Source organism: Apiospora aurea (genome assembly GCF_038362705.1).
Source record: "Apiospora aurea strain CBS 24483 chromosome Unknown utg000005l_segment0_segment0, whole genome shotgun sequence".
Lineage (NCBI taxonomy): Eukaryota > Fungi > Ascomycota > Sordariomycetes > Amphisphaeriales > Apiosporaceae > Apiospora > Apiospora aurea.
In genome coordinates, this window is record NW_027117392.1 from 4,420,531 (window position 1) to 4,441,469 (window position 20,939).

The 20,939-nt window shown below is 53.0% G+C and overlaps 7 protein-coding genes across 7 annotated transcripts; 5 read left to right on the forward strand and 2 right to left on the reverse strand.

Annotated features, from left to right (window-relative positions):
- Nucleotides 1–347: 347 nt before the first annotated feature.
- PG986_007929 (uncharacterized protein) lies at nucleotides 348–932 on the forward strand (the record flags this gene model as incomplete). Its single annotated transcript, XM_066844151.1, has 2 exons — nucleotides 348–515; nucleotides 582–932. 2 exons carry the CDS (start codon nucleotides 348–350, stop codon nucleotides 930–932), a joined length of 519 nt encoding a protein of 172 aa, XP_066700263.1.
- Nucleotides 933–2,671: 1,739 nt separating this feature from the next.
- Nucleotides 2,672–3,217, reverse strand: PG986_007930 (uncharacterized protein; the record flags this gene model as incomplete). Its single annotated transcript, XM_066844152.1, has 2 exons — nucleotides 2,672–3,070; nucleotides 3,134–3,217. 2 exons carry the CDS (start codon nucleotides 3,215–3,217, stop codon nucleotides 2,672–2,674), a joined length of 483 nt encoding a protein of 160 aa, XP_066700264.1.
- Nucleotides 3,218–5,121: 1,904 nt separating this feature from the next.
- On the forward strand, nucleotides 5,122–6,261 carry PG986_007931 (uncharacterized protein; the record flags this gene model as incomplete). Its single annotated transcript, XM_066844153.1, has 1 exon — nucleotides 5,122–6,261. The coding sequence occupies one exon, from the start codon at nucleotides 5,122–5,124 to the stop codon at nucleotides 6,259–6,261; it is 1,140 nt and encodes a 379-aa protein (XP_066700265.1).
- A 2,481-nt stretch (nucleotides 6,262–8,742) lies between these two features.
- On the forward strand, nucleotides 8,743–9,378 carry PG986_007932 (uncharacterized protein; the record flags this gene model as incomplete). Its single annotated transcript, XM_066844154.1, has 2 exons — nucleotides 8,743–8,934; nucleotides 9,112–9,378. 2 exons carry the CDS (start codon nucleotides 8,743–8,745, stop codon nucleotides 9,376–9,378), a joined length of 459 nt encoding a protein of 152 aa, XP_066700266.1.
- A 1,114-nt stretch (nucleotides 9,379–10,492) lies between these two features.
- PG986_007933 (uncharacterized protein) lies at nucleotides 10,493–10,846 on the reverse strand (the record flags this gene model as incomplete). The annotated part of the gene is made up of 1 exon (XM_066844155.1): nucleotides 10,493–10,846. One exon carries the CDS (start codon nucleotides 10,844–10,846, stop codon nucleotides 10,493–10,495), a length of 354 nt encoding a protein of 117 aa, XP_066700267.1.
- A 5,778-nt stretch (nucleotides 10,847–16,624) lies between these two features.
- Nucleotides 16,625–17,664, forward strand: PG986_007934 (uncharacterized protein; the record flags this gene model as incomplete). Its single annotated transcript, XM_066844156.1, has 2 exons — nucleotides 16,625–17,011; nucleotides 17,062–17,664. The coding sequence occupies 2 exons, from the start codon at nucleotides 16,625–16,627 to the stop codon at nucleotides 17,662–17,664; spliced, it is 990 nt and encodes a 329-aa protein (XP_066700268.1).
- Nucleotides 17,665–19,341: 1,677 nt separating this feature from the next.
- On the forward strand, nucleotides 19,342–20,909 carry PG986_007935 (uncharacterized protein; the record flags this gene model as incomplete). Its single annotated transcript, XM_066844157.1, has 2 exons — nucleotides 19,342–19,773; nucleotides 19,863–20,909. 2 exons carry the CDS (start codon nucleotides 19,342–19,344, stop codon nucleotides 20,907–20,909), a joined length of 1,479 nt encoding a protein of 492 aa, XP_066700269.1.
- Nucleotides 20,910–20,939: the final 30 nt, after the last annotated feature.

Consider the following 20,939-nt stretch of genomic DNA (forward strand, 5'->3'; position numbering starts at 1 on the left):
TGTCAAAGCTTTCTGCAGGGCTTGATGCTTGTCCACGGGGTGCAGCTGCTGCTTCGGACGGGGCTTGTTGACGCTCATCTGGGGCTCAGAAGTGGTAGCGAGGCCTTCCTGGGTGTTCCTCGGACCCTCAGCTTGAGTATCGTATATAACAGCCAGCCAATCCTGCCATAGGAAAGGTCTTGTCTGCTCTGTTACATACCTCTCCAATAAACATCACCATTTCCATTCTCCTTCTCTTGCAGCTGTGCTGTTATTACTAAGTCCATTGTATTGGTTTGCTGGCCACTTCTACCCAACTATCACTCTTTTCGGATCTATTAATCTGCCCTATTACTATCACCATCACCATGTATATCATCAAGTTTGCCACCATCCTCTCCTTAGCTGCTGTGGCCCTGTCCCTGCCCATCGGCGAGGTGCAGAAGCGTGCTTTGACAGTCCGGCCCTATACCGACTTCCAGATCTCCAGCGGCACCGCTGGCAATGCCCTAGCCGAGGCCCAGGCCAAGTTCCCTGTAAGTCCAAGCGGTCTCAGTTTGCCATTGTGTATACTATAGGTATTCTAACCCTATCATGTCCAGATTGACACAAGCAACCTCGCCAGTGTTTCCAAGGGCGACCTGGCGATCATCAAGGCCGCCCGGGAGACTGCCGAAGCTGCCGAAACTGACGCCTTCAACAAAGAGGTCAAGGCGGCCAGCGGCACGGCGGCCGACGCCCTGCAGAACGGCAAGATCAAGAACAAGGTCCTCAAGCTGTACCTCGAGACCGCCGCCCTGCAGATCCAGCAGGCCCAGGACGGAAAGGACAACCAGGCCAAGATCGACAAGGAGCAGAAGAAGCTCAACAACAACGTCGCTGCGGACAAGAAGGCCGCCGGCCAGGCAAGCCAGAGCGTGAAGTTCACCGGTGATGTGAAGCCCAAGAATTAAGTATATAGTGCACTCGGGAGAGTTGATAGCTGGTACCGGACAAATTTTAATCAAGGGCATTGGTGCTGGTAAATTACTTCTAAATACATGTGAACAGATGGTGAGATAAGGGTGAAGTCAGTCGGCCATTTGTAAAGTGTGATCAATGGCATTCACAACGCATCATGTTTTGTGCTGTCTTGAGCTCATTGTTTTTCTGTTCCTTTGACTTTGACCCGCTAAATTCGCCTAGAGCTGTTCAAACGCGTACAGTCCAGTAGCTGGAGTACTTGAATGGTGCCCCCATTCCCACCCTTCCCACCACGCCGAACTTGCAGCCATTGCAAACCGCAGCCAGTGGGACAACAACAAATCAACAATCCTCTATAAAAAAGTCGCCGATCTTGGATGAGCCTTCCCTTCTCACAGAAAATCCTCCAGCCAGCCCAAAGAAGAAGAAAAAAAGCTCCTACGAATTCCAGCTCGGCGACTTCTTTACCCAAGGAGTCCAGATCATCGTGGTAAGTCCCTCTCAGTCTTCTCAACTCCTCGCCACTACCTATCCTCGTCTGATGATCCCATTACTGTACCTCATTTTGACTCAATTCCTAATTGTATTCATCACATACTACTCGGTGTTGACCAAAATTCGCATTACTTCGAGACCTCAACTAAGGGTGCCCTCTCCCCTACTCCTCCCTCTCCCCTTCACCTTCACCTTCACTTTGACACATTTTGCATATGCACAACCTCCTCTTTCTGGCATTAACCAGTCCTTGATTCTTCTTCAAGCCCTTACTAAATTTACACAGCAGACAGGACCAAACTCGACTTTTCCCCCTGTGACAATCGACCTCAACCACCCCCGTACCCTACAACAACCACGACATGCCACTCTGCCATCCTGTCACTACATCTTCTCGCTAGATAACTGCATCCCAACCCAACCCAAACCGAATCAAGCCTTTGTTTTTCTTGACAAACAACATGGCATCTGCTCCTACATCTTCCTCCTCCTCCACCAAGGGTCACCAACATCACCCCGCTCCTTCAGCCCCTACCACCCCCAAGGCAGTCTACGTCAGCGTCAGCGTCGAGCCCTGCAACAGCGAGGAGACGCGCAAGTACTGGGCCGAACGAGCCGCCCGCGCCAAGGCCGGCCTCGCCAACCCTTCTGCCCTCGTCAACCGCGCCAGCGGCGAGTTCGACCAGGGCCTGGTGAACGCCATCCTGGCCGGCAAGGGGGAGCTGATTGCCACCACCGTCGACGGCGTACCCCAGGACACCAGCGTGTCCACTGTGTCGGGAGCCAACGATGCTGTTGGTGACGACACCGTTGTTCATCACGATGTCAGCGACTACAACACGAGCGGCGACCTAAGCAACCCGGCTCATACCTGCCAGGCCACCGAGCCTTTCCCGCTCATGCAGTCTGTATCCACAGGCTCTGTTCTCCGCTCCAGCGACCCCTTCGTTGACAAGCACACCACCACCAGACGGGCGTCTTCCCAACGGACCCAGTACCGTCTCCCCCTAGACAACAACATTGGTCCTTACCAACCTGGTTCCTCTTCTTCGTATCCCCCCGGCTACCAGCTCTTCCGACGACCACGACATTTTCGTCGGCGGCGAGCCGGGCCCAGACATCGGACACCGCTACCGTGCAAACAACCGCGTGAGCCGACCCAGCACCCCCACGACATCGGCCCCGGACGACAGCTCCCACAACGTCCACCACCCCGGCGGCGCCTCGCGCCCCCTCATTCTCTATCTGCACCGTCTCGCGCAGCGCTTCCCGTTCCCAGACCGCCGTCAACAGCCGCCGCCCGTCCGCCGTGCGCCACAAAGACTCCGCCACGAGCCTGCGCTCCAAGTTCTCGTCCCGTAAGTTCGGCACCGACGAGGACGACGACCAGGACCGCCCCATCGTCGTGACCAACGCGCTCCACCACATCCTCTACGACGGCCCCTGCCGCCACTGCGAGACCAACTACTGCGCCTGTCTCATGCCCGACTCGCCCGGTCTGCCTCCCATGGACGCGCCCAGCAACAACAAGTCGCGCATCGCCACTGAGGGCTTCTGCCGCCACTGCGTGCTGAACCGATGCTCCTGCGTCGTCGAGGATCCGCGATGGGGTCTGCACCACGCGTCGAGCACCCTGCACCAAGCGCAGCAGCAGCAGCAGCAGCAGCAGCAGAAACAGAAACAGGAGCAGACGAACGCGGAGCAGAGTAGCACAAGCGCGCAGGCGTCCCTGCGCATCATCAGCGACACGGGTACTGTCCGACACTACGCCACGGGACATGACGGTAGTCCCAGCAGCAGTGGCAACAGCAGCGAGGGTCAGATGGCCACAACCACCGCAGCCACGACCACGACTGCTACGGCACCCACGACTCCGCCCCCTGCCTACCGTGGCCCCTTCAATCGTGCCGGCAACAACAGTGACAACAACCGTATGGCCTATGGCAACGTCCACCCCGGAGACGATATTGAGGCGCAACAGCAGCGGGAGCCACTGTCACAACGATACATCCGCGCGTGGCGCATCCGATACCAGTCCCACACCCACACCCAAACCCGTGCCGACATACAACCGGCCCCTACGGCACGCAACCTGGCGGTTAGGTTTTACTGGTGCCTGGTCGCCAGCGTTGCGGGCATCTTGATCATCGTCGGGGCCTGGTATTACTCGAATCACAGCGGTTACGCGCCGACGACTGGATAGGAAAGCCCAGCAAAAAAAAAAAAAAAAAAAAAAAAAAGGTCCACACTAGCAATAATCGATTTGTTCGAGTACCTCGGGTACATAGCACACGGCAAGTGCTTGGGCTAGAAGGCGCTCACCCACATGGCTGCTTGCTTGGGTGGGTAGCGAGCTGGTTGACTGGGCTGGCTGCCAGTAGCTGACCCCTTTCCGCCTCACCTTTCTTCATGGGGAGTGTCTTTGATCCTAGATTTCTTTCATATCGACCATGGAAGCGTTGCCTGGTGAGTCTATGCTGTCCCTACCTAACATCAAGATCTCCGGCAAGCTGACACACAACCATCAACAGGCAACAATGATATCTCGTTTTCTTGAGAAAGTCCTGATATTCTTCGCGTGAATTACATGGCGTCCCTCTTCTTTCTTCCCTTCCCTCGTTTCTTGATTTTGCATTTTGTACACTATGAGTTAGAGGTCAGGGAACCGGGGCGATTCGCGACTTGATGAATACCCGTCTGATTTGGTCTGCCCAAGGAAATGGTCGACAACACAACGAGGAGCATGTAAATGAATTCGCGGTTTCGGGTTCGATGATGGCACGGGAGGACAGCCTCTGCACATTGGCTTTGGTGTTGGCCTGTTCGGTTTGCGTCTGCCTTCGAGCCGCTGTGCGAAAGAAGTCCCCCCTGCGGCTCTGGTTCTCTACGTACCAAAAGCAATGAATAAAGATCGGCTTGACCATAATAAGACTCTTCCCACAAGCCTGAGTCAAAACCTGATTGGGTGCCACATCTAAATGTTTCTCGATATATTATAGAGGGCAAAGACACGGCTGCTGACTAGTATGGCGGGATCCCCAAATAACGTAAAGTTTGAAGGTAGCCAGTATCCCCGAGGAGATAGTACAAGGTCGGACAATCCGACAGGATCGAAAACTGGTTCCACACGGCAAGTCAAAAAGCACATCCTCTCTTGGGAGCGGTGTCTGGCGAACAAAGCGACAAAAACATGCATCTTAAGACAATAAATAGCCATGTAGGCAATGACCCGAGCTTTGCAGCGGGTTGCGATTGTATGGTAGGGAACTCACCGCAGCCATCTTTGTACTCCACAAATGTACATGTCTCAGAAAATATGGCTCCTGTTCGTCGGCAAGGATAGTTGCGATTGTTGCATGAGTGCTCCAGGGAAGCGTTGTTGATGTAGATGCGGTCAGCAAACATAAAAGATGCGTCCCAAACCTTGAAAGATTCTATGTGAGCCTGATAAACATGCATGTGCATAGAATCGGTATTGGTAGCTACCAGGCGAATGTGGCCAGGTACAGACAAAGACACCGCTCAAAGGCTGCCAAGGTCGGTGTCCTAAACTCGCATGAAGGATATATAGCTGGACTATGGCTAGACGGTTACGAGTTTTCGTTGTGCTCAAGGTCATCTTGAAGGAAACGGCAGGTCGGCTACCTCGAATATAACCCGTCTTGACTCCTTACCCCGGGCAGTATGAATTGCTTTGGCCCACCTCGCAAGAAGAAATCATCAAGCAAGAAGAACAAGAGCAAGAAGTCTTCAGCAAACATGATGCCTGATCCGATCGACATGCTCTTGAACGAAGAGTTCGAAAGAGCCAAGGCGACCCGCAAGTTCGCCTACTTTCGTAGCTTCATGGGCAACTCCAGCGACCAACCTGCCTTCTCATTCCAGAGCAACTGGTGGGAGCCCAGTCACAACCTGAGCCGTAGTGAATGGGCCGCCCACCATGACGCCTTGAACAAGACCTTCGCCAAAACCAAAGAAAACGGTAGCAATCTTCAGTCACTGAGAACGGTGGTGGACGAGATGCACGAGTCTCATGGCAGCCATGCCAAGAAGAACGGCGATGAACACGCCAGAATACTCAAGGCGCACGAGTTCCATGAGGCGCAAATGAAGAAACATGGCGACTCTCTCGACCAGATCCTGAAGATATCCAAAAGCCTAGACGAAGATGTCAAGAGAAGAAGGGAGCTGGAAGAGCAACAGCGAATGAAGGACGCCCTCCATGACTCATTCGAGAAGGGCAAGCAAGCACAGCTCGACGTCGACAGCAAGAAAAGATGGGAGCTGGAGGAACAGAAGCGCCTACAAGAGGCCCTCTTCGAGTCCTACGAGAAGGGGAAAAAGGCACAGCTTGAGGTGCAGGAACAATACACGAATACGCCACCGAGAGCAGCCACACCTGTAAAGAACATTGCCACTCTCCCGAGAGTGGAAGCCCTCAGCGAGCACATTTTGAACAAGATGCATCAGCGAGAGGAAAACGAGAGACTGGAGTCTGCTCATCGACACTGGCACGCCAACTTCGAGGACGAACGCGACAGAGCCAACCGGCGCGAGCGGGAGGAGGCAGCCCGGTTTGCACGGTTGATGGAGGAGGAGAGTCGGCTCCGGGCACGCATGGGCGCTGCCCACGAGGACACGATGCGGCAACAGCGCATGTTTCCGGCTCCGCGATACCGTGTCGACTGCGAGGACGAATCCCTCGAGCTTGGTGCGCCTTGGGGCAACGATATGGCGGATAGACGGACGCCGCAGCGGTACAGAGTCGGAGGAGGCCACCGGACACATCCACGATACTCGAGTGAGTTTGGGTACTTTCCTTGAGTGCAGTTCGGAGAGCTGGCTGTTAGTGGTGTGCCAATATTGGTTCATACCTACCGACCTCTGTTTGTTTTGTTTGTCTTTAGGTGTGCTCGTCATCGGCTGCAGAGCTATGGTATGCTTCGGCACGTCGAGGAAGACGATACTACCCTTGTTGCAACCTTAGTTGCACCTCGCATTCCTTTTCATTCATTTGATGACGAGGCTGCAGAGGACGCATCGCAGCGATGGTGGAGCCTGTGTTTTCCTTAAGCAACTTTGTGGGGGGTTGCCCAAAACATCGGGGGAACGACGATCGAGCGGGATTTGCGCATCGGGTATGTGTGGACCTCAGTTGATGTCGAGATGTCAAAGTGCTTCCTGAATTGGGACAGAGCACCTGAGTTAGAAAATCCCAAGTTCCGTGTACTGCAAGAATTGAGTCCAATGTTCCTCGGCGGTTGATTTTGGTACAAGAAGCTCGTGGTTCGTTGGATGGCCTCAGATGGTCTGTTCCATTGCCTCTTCCATCCTTCATGTTTGCTTACGTTTGACGTGCCTAAATGATAAGTGGCCTAAGTTGGAACCTCGGATCTCACCTAGTCCCACCGGAACATTGGTCGCTGTTTATCGAGTCAAAAGCCGCGACCGGCGCGATTTTGATATCGGGGAGATTAGCACCAGTAGGAGATTACATTGATGCTCCCCGATGGTGCTAGAAGCTCAGAAGAAGCGGTTCCCTCCAACTTAAGGGAGGGACTGGCTCATCAAAGCTCCTTGTGTTGCTCCTTTTAGTAGGTATCGACGCGATTAAGCGTTGTGGGGATGGTGCAAGAGGAGCTTGAGCCCTCATCTCTTCAGGTTCAGGGCGGAATCGAATCCAGCACTGTCCTGATCATCTTATTGCCACAGCTAGACAGGCAATAACAGACCGGCAATCTGGCAGGTGGCAGGTCTAGAAGCAAGACCTCTTGTGTGAGAACTCCCGTTGCGGCACGAAAATGCTTTTGGGCAACACAAGCACACCTATTGGTCCGGGGGTTCAAGGGATGCGTTTCCGCTGAAGAAAGATAAGAAACCTGGTCCTTTTTTCTTGAAAACCCACGACAGTAAGCATGCAATTTGCCGAAATGAGCGGAGATGGGTATACGAGCGAGCGCGCCTCCTAGTAGACCTCAGGTAGGTAACCAAGCAAGGCAAGATGGAAATACCAACCGGTGAAAGGGAGCTGTGCCTGTAGACCCGTGAGTGCTTCTCGAGACCCTCGGCCGCATGCATCCAAACATTGAAGGAATCATTGCGAGCATGCCTCGGGTGGCATTTCTAACGTTCAAGGTGAAGGATGGGCTTCAGGTGAAGGTGAGGTGGTGTGGCGTGTTGGCTGGGGCCGCTGGAGAGCACACCCGAATATGGTGCGTGCAAGCGCGTTGGTCGTTGCTTCTGGTTCCTGGACCGATTTTAGACTCGCCTAAGCCCGGCACTAGTAAAGTCACTAGAATCTTAAAAGCCCGGCCAATCACTCAACTCTCGCCCACATTTTATGCAGGTACGGCCAAGATCGCCAACTGTCAGTCATTCTGACTGACAATGTGATTGTGCCAAACCCCCAGCAAATAACTGGAACGTGGACACGGCGTAGCACAACGCACAATTTGACGCGCTGTGCTACCTCGATATGCAAGGGACGTGGCGGTTGATTCACCAGGTATCACAAGCATACATGTAGTTTGCAATATACGAGGGAGGGAATCTCAAGATATGCCTACCTCCTCCCTCTTGGCCAGTAAGTAGGTACACACTACTTTGATGTCAACTAGACGGGGCGGCTTCAACGGATAGCCCAGGCTAAATAAGGATGCCGCGTACTGCTGGCTTTTAGCCTCTTCCCGTGCACATAGTAGTAGCCCAGGCAAGAGTCGCATAGATACATACATGTTGTACTTATGAAATGTGATGCAGGTGGAAAAAAACAAAGCATGTACTATCAAGATGAACCCATCGCCAACGGTGTGGCTGTGGGACTGTGAGACTGAAGAGGGCAGAGAGGATCCGTTCCGGGGGGCCATGCGTTTTTCACTCCCTTCCCTTCCCTTCAATGATCCTTGTCTACTCGAGGAAACAACAGTCGATCCACCATTGAGATGTTGGGATGTTTGGTTGCTTTGTGCCTTGTTTTTCCCAGATGGGACGGTTGACCGGGGATGTTGTTCTGCAGCGGCCACCATCATTGATGTAAAAAAGCATCTCGCTGCCGTTGTCGAATCCCGTTTCGGCCGCCCCCCTCTCACCAACTTCCAACCACCCACCACACTCATTCACCCTGCTGCTTCGACTTCCAGTCAACAGTCACTCTTTATAACCCGCTTCTCGCAAATACACGCGTTCCTTGCATTAGCACCTACCCTCTTTTTTGACTGGACTAGATCTCGAGGAGATATATGTCTGCCGTATAAGTCGCATAGTTGGAATTTTTGGATAAGCCGTCGCAACATCAACACATCGAAAATGCACGCCCCTTCGTTCGTCGTCCTGGCCGCTGGCGCCATGTCAGCCTCTGCCGCCTACATGGTCGAGGAGCCTCACAGTACTACCACAAGCACGTCGACCTTGACCCATTTCGTCACTATCACCAAGTGCAACCCGACGAACACCCTGTGCCCTCTGTACTCGCCCACGACGACCCCGTCGCCCGTCGTTGTCAGCACTACTTCGTCCACCACTTCCTCCACGCCCACTCCCACCACTTCCTCTACTTCCTCCTCCTACCCTGTCTTCACCCCGCCCCCGCCCCCGGCCCCGGTCTCGTCGTCCTCGTCCTCGTCCGCGGTCGTGTCCTCGTCTTCCTCGTCGCCGGTCCCTGTCTACTCGGTCAAGTCGTTCCCGGCTCTCAACAGCACCACCCCCGCTGCTTTCCCGACGGCCTACTACAACACCACCACGCCCAAGTCCACCCTGGCCACTCCCACGCCTGCTACCCTGACCTCGGTCGCGGCTGTTCCCTCGGAGCCCGCCGGCGGCAACAACGGCGGCAGCGGCTACCCCACTGCGCCCGCTCCTTCTCCCGTTCCCACTGGCGGCGCTGCCTCGGTCCAGGCTGGCCTCATGATGGTCATGGGTGCTGTCGCTGCTCTGGTGCTCTAAGCGCACCTCAGTCGCGAAGGGCGCATTTACTTGGGTCGGGTCTGCGAGACCGGCGCAAACCTGGGAGAGTGAAAAGAAGGATCGAATCCTCGTGGCCCACGACTTTAGATGACGTGAGGTCGGGGGGTGACAAGCCACCATCTTGCTTTTCACATGCTACGGGAGATTTGTAATATTCTTCCCGTACAGCGATCGATACCCAAACCACTTGGTTCACCACTTTCTATTCTTAATATCTTAACTTATTCATGTTTAATGGGGATGACGAGACGCTTGGGGCACCAATTTATCGCGGAGGGCATGTTTTGGTTCAATCTATACCTCTTACGAAGCACACGCCTGGATCAGAAAACCGGCATCCTTCCGATGGGATGACCACTTTTTACCTACATACACCGACAAGAGCCTGTCGACATTCCCTTTGTGTCCAGAAATCATTAGACTTGGTGGTTAACGGGGGCTGTTTGCGGGATCTGCGAATCATACCCATGGTATCTAGAGAATTTTCGAAAAGGAGTCTATTCGGTTTTTATTTCTTGTCGCATATTCCTCACATCGGGAGGGTTCATGCTGGCATAGCGGACACTATACAAATACAACTGGTTTATACCACTTCAAGCCCCATGTCCTGTGACGCCATCTTGCTATTCCATTTCGGTAGCTACATATGTAGGTAGGAAGCGCATCATTGGCCGACGCGGATCCGTCTTAGCATCCAACATCCAAACCAAAGGTTGACTTACAGACCAAGTTTACAGACCAACCCGTATATCCGTCCATACTCCACATTATGTTTCCGCTCTCATGTTTCAAGTTTCCCGGGGCAGCGCCTTGGCAAACGTGGAAGTTGGGGATAAGGGTGCTAGTGTGGTGATCAGCTTCGCATCAACTAAAGTACTACTTCCCAGACATCTTCCTTTTGGCTCCTAGAGAACGTGATGGAGAAGTTCGTCAAGCTACTAATCCACGCACAAGTAACTTGCCACCAAACTATTCAGTACATACATCTCATTTTGCCTTCGTTATCCGTTCGTCATATTCCATCCATCCTGTAGCACTTGCAGGGGCGAGGCTGATTCCCGTCCCCCAATACTGATGGCACCACTTAGGTAAACTAAGATTGGCATTTTCCATTACGGCACTGTGTGCAAAGACCGGTAGGGTGGTCATCGGTTACTTTCATCTCGCATCCGTGCTTGCCCTTGTGTAAACATTCGGACTCGGAATCCTGCATAGGAATCGCAAGAGGCACGGCAGAGGCAACAGTTTTAAATAACCAGAGGCCGTCTTCGTTGAGGTCGTATGCAGGAAACGCTTGCATGCCTACAGGCTCATAGCTTGCGCCAATGCCGGTAGTGTCCATGCCAACCATGCGCTCGGGGGACATATTCGAGTAGACTCGTGACAGCGGCATCGCTGTAATCTTTAGCCAAAGGTCGTAAGTAAGACTAGAAGCCTGTGTTAGCATGTCGAGCAGGGAGCTACAGGCAGGCCAAGATGGCCGAGGGGTTTGATATGTGTACCAACTAGTGATTGCCAATGATAAAGCTTGGATCTGGAGTCTTGGTCAAGTGTGAGACCATATGGAAATTAATATAGTCTTTTGGGATTCCTGAGAAGTAAAAGGGTTTGCTTCTAGGCTTGGTAAGTATCTCATATTTATGTTGGTTAGCCTGACCCGTCCCACCTCCTGCCGGGCCGTATTGAAGCACCCGCGGGACCGAGACTGTTTGCTGAGCTGCTTCGGTTCCGTTGCCACCCTTCCATGTTAATCCATCATGATCGTGGTCTAAGTCGAGACGTATATTCAGGTTCTTTCGCGGCAAGGGGTCTTGGTGCCGGCCAGCGGCCTTGTCAACCTGCATCCCGGGGCCCGTCGCCTTGGGTTGCCAGATGATGTGAAACGAGTAAACGACGCTGGCGCCTCCGGATCTTTCCCCAAGAACCTAGTGGCGTACGAGCTCAGATCCCATCTCATTGGATCGGATCTCGGTCATAACTAGAAGACTGGTCGCTGGTCCTCTTGCCTTCTGGGGGGCAGTTGAGTTAGTCTTCGTCTCTTAGGAAGGCAGTTATGGATTCCCTGCGGGAAACTGGGGAACAACATGGCAACCCGGCTGGTTTCGACCATTAGAATGCTACCCTCGAAGCCCTCGTAGGATTTGGTATGTATGCAGGAAGGATACCACACAACGAGTGCAAATGTGACAGGATAAATGCAACGTTTGGAACGAGACTGCATGGCACTTTTACACGAAAGTTGACATGCAGTAGACTCCGTCGGGCGGACTGGGCGCTCGGAACTCGCTGGCAAGTAGGCTTCCGACTCACCGTTCGGGTGGTCTCCTGGAATCGGGCTAAAGCTCTCTTTCGCTCACTCGACCAGAAGTCGTCGCCCGGTTCACATTGCGGCCAAACTTGTCGTCGATCCGTGACGTGCCACAGACAAGCTATAGACGGGGTGACAAGGAGCAGAAGGTCAAGCTATCCAGTCACTCGTCTCTGCTCCGAGTAAGCATGTGCTTTGGTCAGCTTGAACTGCAAATCTATGCCCCCGAAATGCAGCTACCACTTCGGCCAGAACAACCCTCGTCACACACAAGCTTAGCACCACTGATAGGTCCTCTTCGTTTGCCCGCCATTCCGTGCCGCGCTGCCACGACTGTCGATGATACTCATCTAAACGGGACACGACTAGCAGATCGAGCTATCGTATGACACTTGCAGTCGCACTTGTTAATCAAGGCGGAATGCAAGCTTCCAGGCTCACATACGATGGCCCGACTCCAAATTGCACACCGGATTGCTGTCTGCAGGATGGACTGCCATTCACCCTACTTGGCTTGTGGTGCCCGTAGCGGCCTCTTTGGGAAAGGAGATTGGCCAGGCATTTGGAAGCTGGTCAGTGCCAGTATTATTCGAGGCTGTGCCAAGGCAACAGCTCGTCAATTTTCAGGCGACCCGGTGGGCTCACGAATGAATTTGCTACATGTAAACCGCTATACATCGATCTTCGTTACTAGGGATATAGGTACACAGTAGCAGCATTGGATAAGGTTAGCCATTTTGTGATCGTTAGTATCAAAGACAATTTGCCAGAAAGATATGTGTGCCCCGGAGGTATGCTCGTCACGAGATGAGACTTCAACGCGGTGCCACCAGAACATCCATAGCCGAGCCGCAGCGTCGAGTCTGGGGTCGAGTCCTGTTGCCCGACGTTGTTGGTTGGCAAAAAGGGTCAAGATGTGATTTGTGATAGGGCCCAGCAGTTTGGTTCGTAGGACAGGGGTGTCTGCCGTCTCGCCCATTTGTGTGTGATTGTTTGCTACCTTGCAGGTTACAGCTGCACGTTTTCAAGATTTGCGTATGTCGGTATGCACCGAGGACATATTCTTATTAGTATAGTATCCATAAAGTCCAATGGTCGACCTGCCACAGTCCATCCTGCCGAACTTTTCCGCTCGGTGTGCCCCATGCAGCCCCAATGCAATCAGTTTTACATGGCATACCATCTTCACTGGTCCCGTCAATCTTGTGTGTGGCATCATGATTTCGGTAGTTACGATGGGGGAACACAGGGAATCGATGATGATCGCGTGGTGGTACCGTCAAGGACGTTTCAAGAGACCCTACTCTATATTCCTTCCCGAGGCTGGAGACAGGCCGGTAAAGAGACCCCATGTAGACGCATATGCACGTTGGAGGAATAGCATTGAGGAGCATAGGCTATCTATTGGATTGTGCCATCGAGGTCTACGTAGGGTATGCTGCAAAGAAGTGACGAGAATCGTGATGGCTTGCAGTCGCTGATGTACGTGTCTTGCCGGTATGGTCTTGATGACTGGATAGGTAGGCCCAGTCCATGATTTCCGTGCCAACTCATGCGGAGGCGAAACCGCTTGCACGCCACGAGTTCTCACAAGGGTTCCCAGGCGTAAAGTCGGGGGACAACGAAACCCGCGATGGTACGGTAACAATGAGAACGGTCAGGATTTTGGCAAGTGGCACTCACTCTTTATCCGTCATCAATTAGGGAGTCCTGCAGGACAACCACCGCGACATGGACGGCTACTTGTATCCAGCCACCTCCACTCGATTGGTGTACATATGACGGAAAGCCATTAACTCAACTCAAGTTTTTTTTTTTTTAGTTTTTTTTTAGTTTTTTTGACAGACGTAGATGATGCCGTAGCTGAAAAAAAAGGAAAAAGAAAAAGAAAAAAGCTCAAGATCTAATCGCTTACACAGACAGCGGTGGAATAACAGCCCAAGTGGAACATTCGGTCAATGGGGCCTCTCTCGGCCATCCAATATCAACATGTTGCACCCATTCCATTTTATGGGTACTGCTTACAGGTTCCCGATCCTTCTTCTCATTAGAAAGGAATGGGATGCTGGTCTGCCAACTCCGAACTGGGTTGGCTTGCTGTAGATTACCTAACCTTGGGTACCTAAGGTAGGGGGCTATGGTCAAGTAGGGGACCCATCCTACAACCGTGACCCGTTTGTTTCCCCTAAAGGGCACCCCCCCTCTGCAGAAGACAGGACTTAATAAATAGGGAAACCCGGGCTTGGATGGGACGCGATTTCCGAACCTGCCACCCCCCGGAGTTTCAACATCAGTCTCATTCCTTGTTCAAGCGCAAGTGCAAGTGCTGAAGAGCTGGTTGCTTGGCTTGTTGGGAAGCCATCGAGTACCCGCCATCAAGGTACGGGTATCGATACTGGACCATGGGTCTAGCAAAAGAAAGAGAGACACGGGGTATCCCCAGCGGAAAATGCAGCGTAAGGAGTGTACTTGAATAGAGGGAAGCTGGCCTTAGGGTCATCGGGGAAATACACTGCGTCCAACAAGGATGCCATCCACATACTTAGGGTAGGAGAGGGGTGCATTACCGACCACGACTTTACGAATAGGAGACAGCCGGACTCGGTGAAAGGTGATGACCAACATTTAACCTGCTATCACACTGATCTATTGGCTGCTCTGCCCTGCTGGCTGTTTGCACGTGGCGTGCACTGCATGCACGGTCTGACGAAAGGGGCACTCATCCCCGACGAGATCATACCTGACCAACAAAGGTCAATCATATCTCAGGTTTATATATAGTACATCGAGGTTCGATCCGGACCACATAACGCCGACAAGGCGGACCGGATAGATGGCTGACAGACGGACTGACAGACGGACCGAGGCCGAACTGTGGAAAAAGACCTACTGGAGTCCATGCTCATGTTGATCTTCCACGTTTCCATTGCCAAGTATCCATGTAGGTCGGTAGGTAGGCAAGTAAGTAAGTAAGTACGTGCTTACTGTTCGTGACCTACATCATTTTGGCAGTTGCCACTTGCGCACCCCTCCATTGCAGCTCGCTCGGGTTTCTTGGTACTGGAACTGGATACCTAGGTAGGTAGTCAAACATGGCAGGAACCATACAAGTGCTGCTCGATGGGCACTGTTCCTTCCGAACGTGTTGTCTAGCGCGCAAGTCCTAGTAATGTCCTTTCTGTAGGTAGGTACTTACTTACATTTGGAGATTTATGTTACAACTACCGCCTTTCGAGTCGCTGAGTTGGGCGGAACAAGCACCGCGTATGGTCGTGCAACAGCTGGTGCCAAACCACAGGTTTCTGTACCTCGCTGCCTCGTTGTCTTCATATCAACCCTATGAACTAATGTGTTATTGTCGAAGTGTCTACAAGGTCACCGCTTATCCTTTAGCATTGGATGACAAGCTTGCTGTTCTTGAGATTCAGTCGCGATGGACACCCCAGGAACGGATCCGTATAAACATGTCGTTTTCAGCCATCTCAATTCGTCAGCATCCCTCCACAAGAAGGAGTACCATGGAATACTCGTGCTGGTGATTAAAAAATGTGTAGTCGATACAATCGGGCTTGATGGCTAGCGGCGCTTGTCATCTGGCACTATGTCCAGGGCGTCCAGGGCTCACGACACTTAATGAAACCGAGTTCAGTAGAATATCTCCTTGCCCCCAGATACGAACTCCAACATCCTGTGTATTTGTATCTGCCTCTACATTACTTTCCCATCCAGATTATTTTGATCACACGGGCGTCTGATACTTTCAACCCAAGCATGAATCAATGCCAACAACCGAATTCAGTGCTCCATTTGGCGGGCATGCCAGATTCTACGTGGCTATCGCATGGAAATTGCCACGGAATAGTGAGCCATCGCACTGAAGAGCCGTTGCCCACGATGTCTTTTGCACCGGCACTCCATACACAAGTACCTTGGCCATGCAAAACGCCCAAGGATATCACATCAGAGACTCGCCATGGCTTCCTGTGATAATTCCTGGCAAATATTGTTAATAGGGCCTGAATAGGAAGTCCACTCACGCCCCTCGACAGATTCACAGGAGTAAAGACTCCGAGAAGTCAGTGTGCTTACATCAATTGATAGAGAAGCATATCCGTACCCTTTTACCCACTCAACCCTTCGTGCCCCCTTATAGCCAGATACATACCACCTTCTCTCACGACGCTTTGGGTAAGACCTCTCAACACTACCGAGTCCTTGCCTATTTACCCTTTTCACCTTGAAAGTTCTAAGTACTGGCAAGGTCCTTATAAGGTGCTTATTGGACCGTGTCCAAACCCCACTGCAGCGCCTCTTCAACCTCCGGCATCTCTCTCTAGAATCGTTGGACAACGTCCAAGGCACTGGTAACTATCGTACTTCTACGAGATACTGATATGATATGCTCGGTTTTGGTGCTGCCCTTGAGCATCTAGGCCTGCTCATGCCAAGTACCTAGAACGACTGATCAGCCGATACCATGCCAGCTTGGGTAGGTTATAAGTCAAAAAATCTATCAATTCCCCTCCCTTATACCGGCGTGGAGATCGTCTTGACTACATACTTCACTTATTCCTCCTGACAACAACCTATCCTGCAACTTCTCACATTCCAACTCCCGATCACTTCCAATAGGTTCCGATCAGGCCGCAACCGGGTTTTGATCGGGTTATAACAGGGCCTTGACAGGACCAACAGAATCTCATACAGCCAGGCCTAGTCGAAAGCCATTCGCAAGTTGTGGTCGAAGGTCTAGTAACGTCACATATCTTACAACTTTCATGCTTATGATACATCGATAGGAGGCAAGATATCTCTCTCCAAGATCCCTGACACAAACAGCGTAACTTTAAACGCCTTCTACCTCTCAGTCCTCTATCTCACACATATTCGAACTGAGCCAAGAGGATCCTGACAACCATGGATGAAGAAGGATTCCTCGGCGGACAGAATCCACTGTCTCTCCTTCTTCGACCTTCTACAAACGAGCATAGAGAGCCTGGACTACAGGTGGCTCTATGGGGCCCCAAGAAGATCGAGCAGGCTGCTGAGCCAGAGACCTTGGCTTGGGTGGTGGACCATGAAAAGAACCACACCGGGCGAGTCTGGGCCAAGGAGCCTGTGAGGCAGGAGCTCAAGGACAAGTATGGCGTAGGCTCTCTACTAGAGGACCCGGACAGCTTTCATGGCACCTTCGTGAACGGTAGGCCTCTGAAGCAAGTGAGCATCACCATTCACCCCTGTCTTGGAGTCTCCCGCCCGAAGCGGCTTTTCCGGGTGGTCCATTCGGACCAGCCCTTCAACGGTGTATGCGCACGAAACTACCCCCCCAAGTGTTTGACCCGGTGCTGTTCCAGATTCAGTTCCAAAAGCACATGGTATGGCAATGGAGAGGACAGAGCCCTTTTATGTCTAGCACCATCAGTTTCAACAAGGCCGTGTGGAAATGCGTAGGGTATGAGAAGCGCAACAGACCAAACATCAAGATCCTAATCATTGACACATCGGGACCCGGTTGGGGCTCCAGACGGCAGATTTGGGAAGCGACGAAGCTCGAATCAGCATTCAACGTTATTGTCAACCACACCTGCCTCGGTGAGTATCTGGTATCACATTCGATTCCGTTGCACCGAGTTAAGGTGATCGATTGGGAGGACCTCAAGGAGGACCGAATCCAGTATGGCAGCATCACAGAGCCTGAAGAGGGTTGGCTACAGTATGAGCGCAACAAGGAAGCCGCCCGACAAGCTGTAGAGCCGGATGACCAGGCAGCGCCTCGTGACAATAATGATAACGATGATAACAAGGACGGTGGCACAGAGCAGGCAAGCAAAGGTTCAAAGAGAAAGCGAGATGGCGAAGACGGCGAAGACGAGGATGAAGCTCCTCGGCGACAGGGAAAACGGGCCAGGGGTTTCGCGCCGCTCAAGGAGCGAGATATGCATGGCGACGCTTCATAAGAAGGGAAGGGTACAACGTTCCTCCGGATTTTTGAAAACCCACGAGGAGCTGGACTCAGCTGTTGCGGGACAGAAAAGCGTTACAATGGCGACATGGAAGGATGGCTACGATGCAGAGACGGTCTCTGCGAAGAAACGGGTGTGGTATTAAGGTTATCTGGCTCTCTGATGGGACACTGATCGTCTCACTTCGGGGGAGAAGAAGTTTGCAGCACTGGGTTATGATTCTTTCTGATATGGAACGAGAAAGAATCCAAGGTTGAGATACCCCTATCCTTCTACTTATGGGATGAAATAGATGATGCGACTGAATTAGCAATTTTCGAGAATTATGCATTAGATCAATCATAGACTACATGCCAGCCCGTCTCTGCACCAGCAGCTGTGTGATTCGAAGAGTGGGCATCATATGTTTTCATCTCGGGCTCCTCGAGATAAGAGACAAATATTGTATTTCGAGGACCGCGAGCCACTCCTCATGTCTATTGCATAATTATTTCTTGGCCCGTACACGTATTGCACTATTAAGTTTGGCCACGAGACTACAAATGTAGTGATTCCTTGACTATGGCCACGCATAGAATCGAAATACATACAAAGTACACAGGCTGGTTCCCTCGGCCAAGTCGCTTGAACCACAGCTGCAGCCCCTCACGATGCTTTGCCCACAACGAAGAGGATGATCGATCTGGCCCTTCAACACCGCATCAGCAATGGGGAACTCATGGAGACGGCTTAATAGCTGGAAGCCGAAGCCTCGATTCTAATTGGCATTTCGGTAACACGCAAGTCGAGACTGGACGAGTGCTGTCGGGTCGTTTTGTATTGAGGCGATTACCCCTGAGCCCTGAGTGAGCCCTGAGTGAGCGCTGAGACCTGAGCGCTGAGACCTGAGCGCGCATGAGCCCATGATCCACCATCAGAAGACAGCGAAGGTCCTTGCGGGCGTTAGCCAAAACCGCATGCGACCTTTGCGAACCCAATTTACCCCCTGTATTCCACTGCGGGGTCCCCCGTGGATGCTCGGCATCGACCCCTCCACGTCAATCAATCGCCCAAGTAGCTGCAGGAGGACATGGTGAACAGAGGGCAGTCGAGTGAGATTTCGATGGCCTTTCAGGCAGAATCCAAGATCGAGGCGCGGGCTGGGGGGGGTGGCAGTTGTTGAAATCTCGTAACCCGAATGAGGATCATCTGACGACGAGATTAACCCATTCCACAAATTAGACGGAAATATTGGTCGAAGCTCCGGGCCTACTGCACAGTACCTAGGTGGTAGTAGTAGTTCAGTTGCGTCGGTTGATTAGCGTACCCAAGACAGGGAGGGAGCTTTGGTTCAACTGTCGCCGCCGCCGCCGCCGCCGCTGCAGCAGCTGCAGCACTTGCGTTGCCGCACTTTGAAACACCCCTGCCACATTTGGATTGGACCCTTTGTCTGAACACCCTCCCCTACCTAGGCACATGCATTACTTTGCTGTCTGTCCATCCACCTGGTCAAGCCGAGACGACGAAACAAACAACATCTACAACTGCCTCCTTTTAATTCTGTCATTCTTTTTCTCCCGTACTATTTTCAATTCTACCACCGAATCGCAGCACTCCCATACATATTTATCTATCAGTCAATCTTGCTTTTTTTTTCCTTTTCCCATTTACCAGCCCAGAAGATCAGCAAACATGGCCGAAGCAGCCGCCCCCGAGGTTGCCCCTGCCCCCGAGGCCGCCGCACCCAAAGCAGACGCTGTCCCTAACGCAGACGACGCTCCGAAGACAGACGATGCTCCCAAGGCAGACGATGCCCCCGAAGCGGGTGATGTCCCCAAAGAAGCCGCTGCTCCAAAAGCTAAAACTAAAGCTGCCGCCAAGCAGTCCTACTCGACTGACCCGGCCCTGTACATCTACACCTCGCTTACCGCCGGCTCGAGCCACATCGTCACGGCCACCTCGCGCCTCGAGACCATTCTGCGCGCCAACCGCGTGCCCTTCAAGGCCCTCGACATGGCCACCGACGAGAAGGCCCGTATGCTCTGGGGCCGCCGCGCCGGCAAAGATGCGAACGGTCGTGCGCGCAAGCTGCCCGGCCTGGTGCAGATGGGCATGATTCTAGGGGTATGTATGAACCTACAGCAAGCCCCAAGGGGGGAAGAACTGATAAGAAAGAAAAATCGAGCTGACGAGGAGTTATTTCAAATCTACAGGACTTAGTCGAGATCGAGGAGTGGAACGAGTACGGCGAGCTCAGACAGCACGTCAAGATCTACTACGACGAGTTCACGATACCCGCCAAGGGCGCCGAGCCGCCGCCGAACCCGCTGAAGAAGAAGGCGTCCAACCCCGCCAAGAAGGCGACAGGACCGGCTGCAGCTGCAGCCGCAGCAGGTGCCGCCGCCGCCGCCTCGGCAGCAAAGAACATCCCCGCGGCACCGCCCATGCCCGAGAAGAAGGTCGCGGCGGCCACCGCGAAGAAGGCGGGCGATGGCACCAAGAAGGCAGGCGCCGGCGGCTCTACCGAGTTACCCGTCCGCAGCATCGCCGAGGAGGCGGCTTCGAAGGCGAAGCAGGTGCGCCTGGACAGCTTGCGGGCCAAGGTCCATGGAGCCAAGAAGGAGGCCGACAGCAGCAGCAGCAGCAGTGACAAGGCCAAGGAGGAAGCCAGCAGCAGCACCACCAGTGGCGATAAGACTAAGAAGGAAGCGGCCAGCACTAGCGGCGACAAGACCAAGAAGGAGGAGACGCCGACGAAGAAGAAGACCACAGTGAAAGCCACCACAGTAAAGGCCAAGACCACGACGACGAAGTCATCATTATCAACAACGAAAAAGGCTAGCACGGCGACGGCCAGCACAGCGTCGTCCAGCGCGAAGACGACCGCCGCGAAGGCGACACCCACAAAGACGACAACCACCGTGAAGGCGACATCCGCCGCGAAGGCAACACCGAAGGCGGCCTCGCAGTCGCCGCCGACGGAGAACGCTGACGAAGTCCCGGCCAACACTGCCGAGACAGTCACAGCCAGTGAGAAAACCGAAGAAACCGAGAAAACCGAAGCCAAGCCTGAGGCTTCTACTCCCGAGTCCTCCGAGGAGACATCGGGATCGGATGAGAAGGAAGAGTCCGAGGAGGACAAAAAGAGAAGAAAGAGGATAAGAAGGACGACGATGAGACAAAAGAGGAAGCCAAATAAGCAAACAATTAAAGGGTATATCAGGCATGGCAAGGGAAAATCATGGGTTCTAGGCCTTTGATTTGGGGATACTATTATAGGAAGACGACAA